Source organism: Notechis scutatus, chromosome 10 (assembly GCF_049901735.1).
Source record: "Notechis scutatus isolate UNSWTSFEM ecotype Mainland chromosome 10, rNotScu1.2, whole genome shotgun sequence".
Lineage (NCBI taxonomy): Eukaryota > Metazoa > Chordata > Lepidosauria > Squamata > Elapidae > Notechis > Notechis scutatus.
The window spans coordinates 11,171,757-11,185,421 of NC_142018.1; the positions used below are offsets into that span (position 1 = coordinate 11,171,757).

Sequence of the window (13,665 nt, forward strand, 5' to 3'; positions counted from 1 at the left end):
AAATTTTTTGAAGCCCACCCCTGCCACAATCATGTAATTGTGCTTAGGGCACTGGGCTCATAATTATGACTTTGCAACAAGCCACGACGACATTCCCTGCCGGCTTGCCGACAAGCAAAATCAATGGGGAAGCGGGCAGGAAGTCGAAAGTCACGATCAGGTGAGCCCCTTAGTGATGGCATAATACTTGCTTAAAGAAGGCAACCAGAATTGCTGGAATTGCCATAGTTAAGTGATACGATCACATGCCTTACTACCATGTCACTTAGTGACAGAAATTCCGGTCCCAATTTCCATCATAACCAGAGGGCCACCTGTGTAAAGGCAGCCTAGTCTGGGTTTCGGATCTTGTACATTACCGATGGCTCCATCCAGTCAACAGGCTATGATTTAGAGTTGTTTGATCAAGATGAATGTTCTTGATCTCCCGCAGAGATGTCTCTAGTTCATCCAAAACAGGGTTTTCAGTCTCAGTTGAGTTGTGATTTCTTCTGATGGCTTGTTGATTTCCAATCATAAATAAAACTGCAGTGGGAAATGCATGGAAGAGTATCCAGTTTCACTTCTAAGTGTTAGAAATTGACTGAAGCCAACCACACTAGACACATCTCAAAATAAATTTGTCAGCGAGCGCTGTTGTATAACAGGAAGAGCAAATATTGTGGCAAAGATGTTGACGTGAACAAGAGAAAGGATATAACATTTCCTCAGAAGAACCGATGAGTTTCCAGTAACTATTGCAGATCCAGTTTTCCTGGAGTGTTTTTTTTTTTTTTTCAAGAGAATGCAGAGATTTTATAGTGTGTTTCCAATCTGACAGTGCTGAAAAGGATCTTCCGGTCAAAGAAACCACACTTTAGTGCAGCCACGAGCCGAAACCTCATTAGCTCATGAGGCCTTGAGATGAAACTTTTCCCTGTGAAAATGGGTAATAACATTCATCCTACACCGAATTGTGGATTTGGGCTTGCTTGTCTCTCCAGGTGAAAGCAGGCCTACTTCCAACAATTGTGGGCCATTGCAACCACATAGATCAGGGGTTGGCAACCTGCAGCTCTGGAGCCACATATGGCTCTGGAGCCACATGCGGCTCTTTCGGCCCTCTGTTATGGCTCCCTGTCGGTTGATCCTGCCACTGGCTGACCCCTCCTCTCCCCTTCACTCCTTTCCTGGCCTGAGAAGGTAAGGGTGATGGAGTGGAGCCACGTGAGCTGGGACTGGAAGGTAAGACCAACAGCAGGGGAGGGAAATCCGCCCCGGGGTGTCTTGTTGATGTTGGTGGGAAAGTCAGTCCTTATTCCAGAGCTGCAGTTGTCACAAAACTGGCCTTTTTGTCATCCCAGAGCAGCTCCTCCAGTCCATGGCAGGCTGGTGCACTTGGGTGGAGGAGCAGCTGCTCCGGGATGACCAAAGAGCCAGTCCTGTGACTACTGCAGCTCTGGAATATGGGACCCATTTTCCCACCAACATCAGCAAGCCATTGTCTGTCAAAATTCATATTAGTCCGCGGGATTTAAAATTATGAGTTTAGTGGTCCCTGAGGTCCAAAAGGTTGGCGACCCCTGGGTTAGATAATAAAAACAGAAGTTAGAAATATGGGGATATAATAAATGCAGGACAAATGTTAGAAAGGAGACTTGTTAAAGTAGATAAGTTAAATATTATTGTTATTATAGTATTAATATTATTGTGATGAACATCATTGTAAACATTTTGATTATGATTGCTTAAAAGTAACTGTACCCAGTCAACACACTGTTCAATTGCAATTGAATCTTTACATGTTATATAAATAAAATAAATAAAACATGGGGGGAAAAAACCCACCTTTGGGACATAAGAGTCAATGGAATTCAAGATGGGTTGCAGTTAGATCTCTTGCAACTGCAAAGGAATTCCAAACTAATGACACTCTTGACTCCTCCCTCGGTCTCAGCCCGGTCCTCTCCCACATTAACCAAACCTTAAGAATGCCTGCAGGCAACTTGTAACGGGTGATTGACCGGTCACTTTGGAGTTCAGAAAGAGTTAAAATTCTGACAGCAGAAATAAGAAACCAGCAACCCAAGGACTCGGCTGGTCAGGGCCTTAAAAAAATAAAAGAAAATCGATGCAAAGTACATTGCTGATGCAAATCCTTTTGACAAAAGAGCACTAAAAGTTTATTTTCACTTTTGTTTCAACAGTTCACGACCGGGGAGACCCCCCAAGCGCTCTCTGGGGGTTGCGGTACAAGAGAACACGCGCTTGCTTCCCCACGGAGTGCCGGGCCTCTTATCACCAGGGCTTATCTCCCCAACAGGTAATAAAATCCTTTGGATGCTTCTCTCCCTGCTCCGTCCTGTGCAGCCGTTGAAATAAACTAATATTGATCTAACTGCCTTGTCCTTCAGGGCTTTTTCAAGCTTTACCAGAGGTTACATTATTGGATTTCTTGAGCATTCATGAAACCTCTCTCCAGACACCCCCTCCCCAGATCCCCCACCCAAGCCCCTCACCCCACGTGGCGTTGCTGAGCTGACTAAAACCTAATGGATTTGCAATTTAGCTCTTCATTAATCGTAATTTCCTTAAAGGGGAAAGTGCCATTAGATGCCTTGGTCATGCGATATGGGGAAAGGTTGATCTCAGAGCTTTGGAAGGGACTGGGAGGGGTTTCTTCGAGGGGTGGGGGGCAAAATTCTCTTCTCTTTGTTGTCTTCCAAGCTTAGAAGCTAGGAAGGAGGGCAGGAGGCGAAGGGCAGCTTCGTAAATGCCAATGGATTTTGGCCTCAGGATTTGCAACATGATAAGGGACGCGGTGGCTCAGTGGCTAAGACGCTGAGCTTGTCAATCAGAGGTTTGAATCCCCAGCGCCGTGTAACAGAGTGAGCTTCTGTTACTTGACCCGCCTTCTGCCAACCTAGCAGTTCGAAAGCATATAAAAATGCAAGTAGAAAAATAGGGACTGCTTTGGTGGGAAGGTAACAGCGTTCTGTGTGCCTTCCGAAAGCATTTAGTCCTGCTGGCCACATGACCACAGAGACGTCTTCGGACAGCGCTGGCTCTCTTTGGCTTTGTAACAGAGATGAGCAGCGCCCCCTAGAGCCGGAAATGACTAGCGCATAGGTGCAAGTGGAACCTTTACCTTAGGAGCATAAGAAGCTGGATAGTGTAGATTGCAAGTGGTTGTCCACCTTGGTAGACCTCTTCTGTGATTAGACAATAGGGAGCTTGAGGTGGTGGAGGCCATCAGCACCATCAGGAGGGCCAATTCACTGAACATTGTTGCTTGCAGTAGAGAAGATCGGGGCGCTTCCCTAAGCCAGCTTTCGTATATGAAATCTTTCGTATATGAAATCTTGCTTGCTTGCAAGACTTCTGCTGACTGCCGTCTGCCAGCAGTTTGGCAGTTCGAATCTCACCGTCTCAAGGTTGACTCCTCCTTCCATCCTTCCAAGATGGGTAAAATGAAGACCCAGATTGGTGGGGGACAAAATGCTGGCTCTGTAAAACAGCTTAGAGAGGGCTGTAAAAGCACTGTGAAGTGATGTATCAGTCTAAGGGCCACCGTTGTTAAGCGAATCACTGTGTTTGTTAAGTGAATCACTGTGTTCATTCATCAAAATTGGCTTGCCCCGTTGTCTTCATTCCTTGGAAGATGGCTGGAAAGGTTGCAACACAACCCTGGGATGTTGCAGCCATTGTAAGTAAATGCCAGTTGCTGAATGCCTGAATTTTAATCCCGTGATGGTGGGAAAGCTGTGACAGTTGTAAGTGTGAGGCCGTAAGTAACTTTTCTTGGTGCCTGTGGAACTTTGAATGATTGCTAAAAGAATGATTGTAAGTTGACAACTTATATGAACAATATTAGTGAATCTTAACTAATTGAAATCCTTACAATGTCCATCAAAATAATGAGAGGAGGAGGAAGAAAAGGGAAGGGAAGGAAGGAAGGAAGGAGGGAGGGAGGGAGGAGGGAGGAGGGAGGGAACAATATAGGAGAGAGAAGGGAGGAAGAAAGAAGGAGAGAGAAAGGAAGAGAAGAGAGGGAGGAGGGGGAGGAAGAATAATGAAGAGAGAGGAGAGGAAGGAAGGGAGGGAGGGAGGGAACAATATAGGAGAGAGAAGGGAGGAAGGAAAGAAGGAGAGAGAAGGGAAGAGAGGGAGAGAGGGAGGAGGGAAGGAGAAGGGAAGAATAATGAAGAGAAGAAGAGAGGAAGGAAGGAAGGAGAGGGAAGGAAGGAAGGAAGGAAGGAAGGAAGGAAAGAAGGAAGGAAGATGAGACGAAGAGGGAAGGAGAGAGAAGGGAGAAAGGAAGGAAAGAAGGGAAGGGAAGGAGGGAGGGAGGGAGGAGAAGGGAAGAATAATGGAGAGAGAAGGGAGGAAGGAAAAAAGGAAGGAAAAAAGGAAGGAAGATGAGACGAAGAGGGAAGGAGAGATAAGGGAGGAAGGAAGGAAAGAAGGGAAGGGAAGGAAGGAGGAAGGAAGAAAGGAAGAAGAGAGAAATGAAGAAGAGAGAAGGGAGAAAGGAAAAAAGGAAAAAGGAGAGGGAGGGAGGGAGAAAGATAAAGACAGAGAAAGAAATACAAGTGGTTTTGAATTATTTCATGCCCCTCTGTCTGCTATCCACACAGCCCGATGAGGAAAGCCAAGGAAATAGTGATAGCTTATGATGGCTGGTTATGAATCATGCTTCACAACTCTAATCACATATTGAGATGTCCACATATACTGTATTTCAAGATGCAGATGATATGCCTTTTGTCACTCTGCGGCAACCCTTGGAATAGTAAAATAAACAACAGCGGAAAGACATTGCAGGATTCCTCCCACAAAACTGTAGCCTGAGCCATTAACCATAGCCTGACATTCAGCAGTTCTGCCATGGCAGATTTTTGCCTTGGCGTACAGATGAAATTTAAAAAGGGGAATAATGCATGTTTCATTTCCACGCTGCCTTCATCTTCAAAGCCTCCATGCTTCACTGTGGGAATCATCACTGTTAACATTAATGTTTCCCGCAACAAAGGCGAAAACCACGGCCAAAGTTTGCACGTCAACAATGCATCTTTAAACACCCTTGTAAACACATCTGGAAAAAGAGCAGCATTGTAAAGAACCTTCACCTGACAGTTTCAAGGTGTCAGTCATCCATCACTTGTCCCTCTGCTTGTCTGATACACGGAGGCAGAGAGTTGGGACGTTTCTATAGGTAATCCTCAACTTAGGACCATAATGGAGTCTTCCCATCACAGCCAATCAGAATAAAAGTGGAAGGGACCTTAGAGGTCTTCTAGTCCAATCCCCTGCTGAATCAGGAGATCCTATACCCGTGATGGTGAGCCTATGGCACATGTGCGTGCCACTTCTGCTGGCCCATGAGAGGTCGCCTGGAAGAGCCTTAATGAGCATGCACACATACTGCCCACCCAACAGCTGATTGTATGTGCAGGGGTTGGGGGGGAGGCGTGCATTGCCTGCTCTCGCGCTTAATTTTCGGCACAGGAGCCCAAAAACATTAGCCATCATTGCCCTATACCATTTTAGATAAGTGGCTGTCCACTCTTTTCTTAAAAACCTCCAGTAATGAAGCACCCACAACTTCTGGAGGCACGCTGTTCCACTGGTTAATTGTCCTCCCTGTTACAAACTTCCTCCTTAATTCCAAGTTGCTTCTCTCCTTGATTAGTTTCCATCAGGGGTGGGATTCAAATTTTTTAACAACCGGTTCTGTGGGCGTGGCTTAATTGGTGGGCGTGGCTTGGTGGTCATGTTATTGGCTGGGCGTGGCCAACTCAATATCACTCACATCGAGGCACGCATCTCCTCGCCTGGCCTCTCGTGACTGTGGGGGATGCTGCAACAGTCGTAAGTGTGAAAAATGGTCATCAGTCACTTTTTTCAGTGCCATTGTAGCTTTGAATGGTCACTCCACACAAGCAAAGTACCAGCAAAGGAGGGGAAAAGAAACTCCAGAGACGTTCCTGAGACAGGAAGTCTAGTCTTGCCAAGAATGTTAATAAGGGTTAACAGGGAGAAGCAGTTTCTGTAAGCAACATCAGAATGTTGCCTTCCTGCCTTTTTTACAAAATGGGCCTGTTTTGGCACTTCCAGTATTTGGGCCCATTTTTCGGCCTCCAAAGGCTGCAGAGGCTTCCCTCAAGCCCTCGGTAGTGCGAAAACGGCCTCCCCTGGACTCCAGAAGCCCTCCGGAGGCTGAAAACGGGCACTTCCGGTATTTCCAGAAGGCCCATTTTTCGGCCTCCCGAGGCTGCAGAGGCTTCCCTTGAGCCTCTGGGACTCAAACGGGCTGAAAATCAGCTGGGAGGCGCACACATGCGCAGTGCAGGTAGGTTTGGCTGGGGCTCGCGTGCCACAGGTTCTCCATCACGGCTCTCGTATGTTTTTCTATTTCTGTGTTTTGCGGTCCAGCTGATTCGAAGCATGTGCTCACCGAACCGGTTATTGCACCAGTTGAATCCCAACCAGACATGATATTCTTCCGATTAAAATCGGAATTCCGATATTTTTGGAAATCGCCCACCCCCCTTTCTTCTCCTCCTTCCCCTCCCCTTGGAGGCCCCCTGAGTCAGGAGTTGCTACCGCCGGCGCGGCTCTAGTCCCGCGTTGCCTCGGGAAGAGCCGCGGCGGCGCTTTGCAACAGCAGCGGCGGCACCGGAGGCTCAGGCGCAGCAGCTCCCGGTTTTGCCTTTCCCTTCCCAAGGCAACGCGGGACTGGAGTCGCACGGAGCCGCGCCGGCGGTAGCAACTCCTGACAGCCCCAGCCGGACACCTGTGCGGAGCCTGGGCGGTGCGAGCGGAGGCCGCTGAGCAGCAGGAAAAGGGAGCTGGGCAGCCACGGACCATCTGTCTCTCCGTGCAACACGCCACCGCCCGGCCCTGGCGAGGGAAAGCAGCGGGCGCTCCCCAGGCGGCGGCCTCAGCCCCACCCGCAGGGAAGCGGCTGCCCAGCCCCGATTTTTTTTTCAGAGGGGAATATCATGCCTGATCCCAACACTGCCTATAAGCCAGATGTTGTGTGCTAATATAAATGTTGGGGTGGAGAAAAATAACCTTAGAAACCCTGAGATGTTATCAGCTAAATGTGGGCTGGGGACATGGCTGCTTTAGTCATCCTCATCATCATCGTCAAACATGTAGTTATGTTCGACTTTCGACCACTCGACCATCGGCAAGAAAAGTCATAAAAGGGGGCAAAACTCAACTTCACCAATGTTCCCACTTCCACATAAATCTCAGGCTCAATTGCACTCCTAAGTCAAGGACTGCCTGTACTTGAATGTCTAAGGCTAATAACATCATTAAGTTACAAACAGTGTTGAGGTTTGCCCCGTGACACAAAGTCCAGGGTTTTTTGGTGGTTTGTTTTTTTTTTGGATTCCTTCCTCTTGGCTTTGCCACCCCGGTTTTCCCTCCCTGTGGCGAAAGGATTGAGGCTACCCACTTTCTGTCATTGTGATAAATGGCCCCTCTCTCTGTAGCTTCCGTTCCATCTGCTCTGCCCTCGGACTACACCGACACGAGAAAGCGCTTGTGCTCTACAGCTTCGGAGTGGCACCTTGTGGTTCGCGCAGGACAATCTGTGCATTTATTAAAATGGTTTCTCAGATAAATGAAAACATCGGACATGTAATATCGGCGTCTGCAAACTGCCATCGTTGTATTGACCAGCGACAAGCTAAATTGGAGAGGGCAGGCTTCGGTGGAGGGCGCTGCAAACCAAGGATGCAACGCATACAATTCAAAGGACATTTTGTTTGGGTGTTTTGTTCCAAAAGATCTCCTTTCTCCCAAATCCTTCGTCTCTGGTATGGAGATACTCATTGCTCTTAAGGCAGGGGTGTCAAACGCAAGGGCTCACAGGGTGCTTAGATCTGTCTCTGGAAACCGTGAAGGACCGGCCTGCGGTACCTCTGCCAGTGAAAACGTCACTTGGAAGGCCTGCCTGCAGCTCCTCCCAGACTGTGTTTAGCCACGACGCTCCTGCAGTCCTCTGCCAGCGAAAATGGATCCTCCAGCCCTGCCCGGGCCACCACAGGTGCCGCTGATACGAGTGACGTCAAGCCAGCCACGCCGTCCCCCGGCTCTCCAACGTCAACACACAACCCTGATGCGGCCCCCAATGAAATTGAGTTTGACACCCCTGTCCTATAGGATTCTTTGAGCCTGAGAGAGGACAAGGGGTGTTTCCAGAATATAGGTAGTCCTCAACGTACGGCCTCAATGGAGCCCCAAATTGTTACTGCTAAGCAAAGCAATCGTTAAGTAAGTTGCACTTTGTTTTACAACCTTTTTTGCCACCGTTCTTGAGTGAATCACTGTAGTTGTTAAGTGAATCAGGCTCCCCTCCCTCCCATATTGACTTTGCTTGTCAAAAGCCAACTGGGGAGGTTACAAATGGTGATCAGATGATCCCAGGTCAGTGCAATTGTCATAAATACATCCCAGTTGTCAAGCGCACAAATCCCGCGTCCGTGAGTTGTTTTCAGTGTGAAAAACGGTCATAGGTCCCTTTTCCCAGTGCTGTTGTAACGTCCAACTGTCACTAAATGAATGGTTGTAAGTCAAGGACTACCCGTCATGCAGAATAAGAAGAGGTAAATGATCTTGTGAAATCAAGAGATTTAAAGAGTTTCCCTCTTAGACCGGGACTTAGCTAGAAAGAAAATAGAAGAGAAACCTGCGCACAGCAAGGACCAACTTAGATTGGTGATCACGTGACTGGCCACTGTAGCCGTCATAAATATATATCAGTTGCCAGGCGGCTGAATTTTTTCCCCACAGGGATGCTGCAACCTTCGTAAGTATGAGAAATGGCCATAAGTCACTTTTTCCAGTGCCGTCGTAACTTTGAACGGTGGTCAGTAGACGAATGTTTGTAAGTCAAGGGCTATTTGGGGGTCTTGCAATAAGCAGAGCGCTCTGAACCTTAGTACAACAACCCTATGAGGTGTGACTAGCCCAAAGTTACCCAGCTGGTTTTCATGGCCAAGGCAGGACTTGAACTCACAGTCTCCCATTTTCTAGCCTGGTGCCTTAACTACTAGACCAAATTGCTTTCTCCAACTGCTTTTCTTGGGACAGATCTAACCTTGCTTTCTGGTTTTTTTAGAGGTCCCGCTAGGTTCCCTATTTTTTCAAACATTGGAATTGGAGTCTATAAAATCCAGTAACAGTTCTTTAACTCAATGAAATAAGTAGCTTTCCCCAATAAACGGTATATAATGACTAACTGGTGTAGGTCTTTGTACAGTTATTTTGAGTTTGCCCTTATGGAGAAACATTTGTATCATGAAGTTGTACAAGGAACTCTCCGTGGTCCTGTTTCCTGCCATCCTTTTTTGACATACGCTTATAATGTATTTTGGTTTAGGATACCCATTGTTGCCTTCACTTAAGAGCCAAGCCATTATCTTGCCTGTCATTATCTTGGCTGCTATAACTAAGTTTCCTGGCAAGGATATTGATTCAGGGCGAAAAGATTATATTGATCATGGTTTATGGACAGCAATCAGCCAGGCCAGTGTCCACAATGGAAGATCTCTCTAGTTTTCTACAACTCCGAAGCTGAGCTGTCATTAGGTGGGTTGATAAAAAAGGCTTCGTTTGTGGTTTATTGGTTTTGTAGTCCCAGTCATTTGTGGTTTATTCGTGGCTAAGACAGGAAGGACTAGGACTCACAGTCTCCTGGTGATTGGCACAAAATCGCTCAGCCAGTTTTCATGCCTAAAGTGAGATTAGAACTCAGTCTCTTGGTAATTTGCTCACAGTCCCCCACCTGCTTTCATCCCTAAGGTGGGACTAGAACTCACCGTCTTCTGGTGATTGCCCCAAAGTCACCAAACCAAGTTTCATGGCGGGACTAGAATTTACCATCTTCTGGTGATGGGCCCAAAGTCACCCAGCCAACTTTCATAGCGTGGCTAGAACTCACAGTCTCCTGGTTCCTAGACCAAACTGATTCCTACACAATTCCATAACACAGCACTTTTCTTAATATATAGAAGTGGCTTGACCCACAGCTCCTGTCCTTGCCCACATGGTCTCCTATTGAAGTTTTATCAAGAACCAATCCTCCTTAGCTTTCTGAATCAGCCAAGGTCATTCACTCTGTTTTGAATGCACCTTTGTGATTTAAAACCCTTGTTTATTGCATGATGTTACCGCAGACACTGGGCTTTTCTTAAGGTATTATCTTGGTCTCTCTACAAGAATGTAGGCTGTGTGTTACAATAACAAATCTTTAGTGATAATGGCACCTTTTAGAATGGCTTGATTGATAGTGATGCATGCCCCCTTTAGTCTGCACAACTGAGGGGAATAATGTAGGCACTTACTTGCTTTGGATGGAAGAAAAGCCAGCTATCATGCTCTTTTAAGATGTACAGAATCCCAAATTAGATAAATATTTGCTTTATGGCGTAGCATTTAATGTTAAGCTTGCCATAATTTGCTGCCTTTTCGACAGGTCGCAAATAAGACGTTAGTCTACCACTCTATAAAAATGCAGTAAATTAGATTAGAGCGACTTCTCCAGAAAGTAATTATTCCATGTATTTATGAATTGTAAGGGGCCTTGTAGTTGTTATAAAAGGCATTTATTTCCTCGGGACAGACTTAAGTAACCAAAATAGAGCTGGAACAGATGAGAGAGGGAGGGAGGGAGAGAGAGATGGAGAGAGAGAGAGAGAGAGAGAGTTCCCACAGAACTTTTTAGAAGTTGGAAATCTGGCCTGGATCATAATTTTTTCAAGGGACCACATTTTAGAAGCCAGTGCAAAATATGTGTTGCAATGTAGCCCTCAGGTAAAACAAAGAGGCGGTAACCTTCGTGAAATCCTTTCAGTGTGTTGAAAGAAGATTTCTTCAGTGACTTATTACGCTGGGTAAGGTCACCTTTCTGTTTTATTAACAGAGGAACAGATTTTAGATTGCGGATTTTGATTTTTGGAGAACGCGGCTGAAATTAGGCCGGCATGGAGTTGAAACCTTAGCCCTGTGCAGGTGTTACGAGGTCATTCTCTGCATAGAAAGAACCCAGTTTCCCGGTTTTATTCCTACAACAGCCTTCTTGTGAGACAGGTTGCAGTGAGTGGCCCTGGCTTAAGATCTTCAATGAACTTCCATGGCTGAGAGTAGGCATTGATTTAAATAATTTACATGGACGCCCATTTCACAGCAATGCGTCTTGAGTAGTAGTGTTGTTGTTGTTAGCTGCGGAGTCGTGTCTGACCCATTGTGACCCCATGGACAACGTTCCTCCAGGCCTTCCTGTCCTCTACCATCTTCTGGAGTAGTGTACCAAGTTTAAAAACCAGCAATCAAAACAAGGACATCTTCCAGTTTAATAACACTCACAATAGCAATAGCATTTAGTCTTATATACAGATTAACAGAGTTGGAAGGGCCTTGTAGGTCATCTAGTCCAACCCCCTTCCCAAGCGGGAGACCCTACACCATTTCTGACAGATGGCAGTCCAATCTCTTCTTGAAAATCTCAAGTGATGAAGCTCCCACAACTTCTGAAGGCAACTTCTGTTCCATGGGTTGATTGTTCTCACTGTCAGAAAATTTCTCCTTATTTCCAGGTTGAATCTCTCCTTGATCAGTTTCCATCCATTATTCCTTGTCTGGCCTACAAGTGGTTTAGAAAATAGCTTGATCCCCTCCTCTCTGTGACAGCCCCTCAAATATTGGAAGACGGCTCTCCTGTCTCCCCTGGTCCTTCTCTTCCCTAGACTAGCCAAGCCCAGTTTCTGCAACCGTTCATCATGTTTTAGCCTCCAGTCCCCTAATCATCCTGGTTGCTTTTCTCTGCACTTTTTCTAGAATCTCAACATCTTTTTTATAGTGTGGTGACCAAAACTGGATGCAGTACTCTAGGTGTGGTCTTACTAATTCTTGATAGAGTGATATTAGTACCTCATTTGATCTCGATTGTATCCCTCTGTTAATGCAATTTAGGATTACATTGGCTTTTTAGGCTGCCGCTCCATACTGCTGGCTCATATTTAATTGGTTGTCCACTAAGACTCCAAGATCCCTCTCACAATTATTGATATTAAGATTGGTTTCACCCAGTCTATATGTGTCCTTTTGGTTTTTTTGGCCTAAGTGTAAGACTTTCCTTTTCTCTACATTGAATTTCATTTTGTTGGAGAGGGCCCGGTGCTCAAATCTGTCAAGATCCATCTGGATCTTGAGCCTATCTTCTAGGGTATTAGCTATTCCTGTCAGTTTATAGTGCTTTATAGCACTCTCTGGGCAGTTTACAATATAAGCATGATAGTTCTCGAGTTACGACTGCAGTTGAGCCCAACATTTTGCAATTGTTAACATGGTTATTAAGTAAATGTGGTTTCGCTATTGACTTCGCTTGTCAGAAGGTTACAAAATGTGATCACATGACTTTGGAACATTGCAACCATCATAAGTATGAACCAGTTGCAAAACTTTGAATTTTGATCACATGGTCAGAGGAATGTGCAACAGTACCAAATGTGTAAAAAACAGTCCTAAGCCACTTTTTTCAGTGCCGTTATAACATCAAACGGTCACGAAATGAGAACTGTTGCAAGTGGAGGGCCACCTGAATTTTCATATATTATTTGTGTTAATGCTATCCGTATCCCATAGACGTTTTGTATGTAATTATGTGGGTTGTATGTCTATGTTTACTTCTCTTCTGTGATGTTCTCATCGTATAAATAAGAATATGCATTATTTTCATATAACCTGTGATGACCCGGAGTGTAACACAAACATAACAAAATCCAAAACGTAAATAAATGTCCTTTAATGCCTCCAACTTGGCCCCACTGTTCAATAATTCTCAGTTGGAAATAAAACATATTCAAAAATAGCCTTCAAAAGAAAGCAATACAGTCCAAATTTAATGAGCAGATAGAGGTGAAATAAAAAACCAAACAAACTACAATGATGAAATTTCCACAACAGACCAGGATAAGTAATTACCAAATTCAAGGAAATAACATGGCACAGTCTATTGGAAGGACGCCAAGCAAGATAACTTCAGCCCAAAATAACATGCACTTTACTTCCGGCAACACTGTGTTTTAACCGTCTCTCTTATATGCTATTCTCCCCAGCTGCAACCAATGAGGGGGATCATGGCCGCTTCCTCTCTCATAAGCCAAGTTGTTTCCTTCTCCATTCCTCCCTGCGTGTCCTAGGATGAAGAGCCTGTTTCTTCCTCTGACTGCCCAGCCGGCCTCTGCCCTTCCCCAGCCTCCTCCACAACTTCCGGAGCCACATCTCCACTCCCTGTTGGCTGTTCCTCCTCTCCCTCAGAGTCTGACTCTAACAAGGGCATGACATAACCATCATCAACTACAGAGGTTGACTAACCTCTTGGATCAAATTCCTGGAGAAACAGCTAGTAGAACTAGGGTGTCTCCATACTCAGTCAACCTCTATTTGAAGCATCCATATGCATTTTATTTCAAATATTTCACATCTGATGGTTAGCACACGGTGAACCAACAGATATCTGGTTCACCAGATCTGCTGCCCGCAAATGGATGAGATGGGTTATTTTGTAATTATACTAAGGGGCACCAATCAATTGAATGTTCTCGAAAGAAGTTGAATGGGAAAACTCCTCTAAATTCTGACAGTCTCATGCAGCGTTTCATGTCTGTG

The 13,665-nt window shown here is 45.7% G+C and overlaps 1 protein-coding gene across 3 annotated transcripts in view; it reads left to right on the plus strand.

Moving 5' to 3' along the window:
* The window catches only part of DACH2 (dachshund family transcription factor 2), a 290,074-nt gene that overhangs the window by 147,241 nt on the left and 129,168 nt on the right, over positions 1-13,665 (plus strand). For all 3 annotated transcript variants that reach the window (XM_087972087.1, XM_087972088.1, XM_087972089.1), the window contains one exon: positions 2,187-2,302. In XM_087972087.1, the coding sequence (XP_087828213.1) occupies positions 2,187-2,302 (116 nt within the window). The remainder of the gene's footprint in view (positions 1-2,186; positions 2,303-13,665) is intronic.